The sequence below is a fragment of the Protobothrops mucrosquamatus genome, unplaced genomic scaffold (genome assembly GCF_001527695.2).
Source record: "Protobothrops mucrosquamatus isolate PMUCROS unplaced genomic scaffold, P.Mucros_1.0 scaffold4219, whole genome shotgun sequence".
NCBI lineage: Eukaryota > Metazoa > Chordata > Lepidosauria > Squamata > Viperidae > Protobothrops > Protobothrops mucrosquamatus.
In genome coordinates this window covers 96684-98078 of record NW_015390141.1, presented here as the reverse complement: position 1 = coordinate 98078, position 1395 = coordinate 96684, and the positions used below count along the sequence as shown (strand labels likewise).

The 1395-nt window shown below is 49.9% G+C and overlaps 1 protein-coding gene across 1 annotated transcript in view; it reads left to right on the top strand.

Moving 5' to 3' along the window:
* Positions 1–1395, top strand: part of BCAP29 (B cell receptor associated protein 29) — a 17359-nt gene that overhangs the window by 8117 nt on the left and 7847 nt on the right. Inside the window, exon 6 of the mRNA XM_015828096.1 lies at positions 282–393. Coding sequence (XP_015683582.1) covers positions 282–393 — 112 coding nt within the window. The remainder of the gene's footprint in view (positions 1–281; positions 394–1395) is intronic.

Here is a 1395-nt window from a genome sequence, read left to right as displayed (position 1 = left end):
CTGCCCCTGGGTCCCTATTTTACTGACCTCAGAAGGATGGAAATTCAAAATTAGCATGAGAAATCAAAATGAAAATCAAAATTACACATTTGTGCAACGTGCCAGCTTTGGCTGAAGTGTCACAGTTTGGTTAATGAGCTTAGTATAGAGTGAATTACTTAATCTAAAAGCATCTCCAAGATAATCAAGTTCCTCCCACTGTCCCACCAAATATGAGTAGGGGCAGGATTGTGTAAAACGTGAAACAAAACACAACTGATTTTTCCCCCCCCTTTTGGCAGTCATTGAAGGAAATCAAACATTCTACCGGTGAACATTTGTCTACGGTAACCAACGAGAAGCTAACCATAGAAGTGGAACAGCTAAAAACAGCATTAAAGGCAACTTCTGAAGGTATATTTTTTTAAAATAATAATAATACTGTATCGCTTAAGTAAATGGACTTTGTCTAGAATCAGACATGCAAAACGTTTTGTTCCCTGTCGCGTAGGATGCAAAATACACTGCTCCCTTTGATGGAGCAGATAGGTAGCCACCTGCTCCTGTTATTTTAACCACGATGTGCGCAGCTGTAGCTAAAAGCAGGGTTGTGACAGGCCTTTAGTGTGGGTGAGTAAAGCCCCCTCGGTTTGCGTCGGTGTGTTTCTTTTTTTTTTTCAGTCCAGTCCTGTCTCTGTCATCTTGCTCTCTTTTACAAGTAGTCCTCAACTTTACGGCTATTTATTCAGTAATGGAAGTTCTGAACGAATGATAGTTACCGTCGGTCCTTGAAGTTCTGGCTGCCCCAATGTCCACCCGGTCACAAGGTTACAACCTGGGAACGTGGCAACCTGCTCACGCTTAACAACCAGTGCCCCATGGTCGTTTGCTACTTTCCCTCCCAGCTTCTCCAGAAAGTCAATGGGGATGCCGGCAGGGAAGGTCAAAAGTCACTAGGTTAAGTCTCCTTGATCCATGCCCACTCCCCCAGCCCCTTTACGCTAGCAGCACACCGGCTACTGGTGCAACCCCGCACACCCTCCCCTCCCCAAGCCTTGCCATCCTGGCCGCTCGCACAACCCCACCCTGAGCCACGTCGTACCTCCCTTGCAATCTCCCGGAGCCTCACACCTCTGCATCCCGCAGCATCCTTCCCAAGCCTTGTCACATCGCTCTTGTGCATTCCCGCATATCCTCCACCAGCCTTGCCGTGCCCCTTCGTGGACCCCCACGCCCCTTCCTTGGACCTCACCACACCTCCCTGCCACTTAACCCCCCCCCCGTGCATCCTCCCTGAGGCTCGCTGAGCCACTCTCACGCACCCTTGTGCACCCTCCCTGAGACTCTCCACACTTCCTGCGCACCCCGTTGTTCCCTCCCCCAGGAGCCACCCCAAGCCTTGTTTCACTCACACCA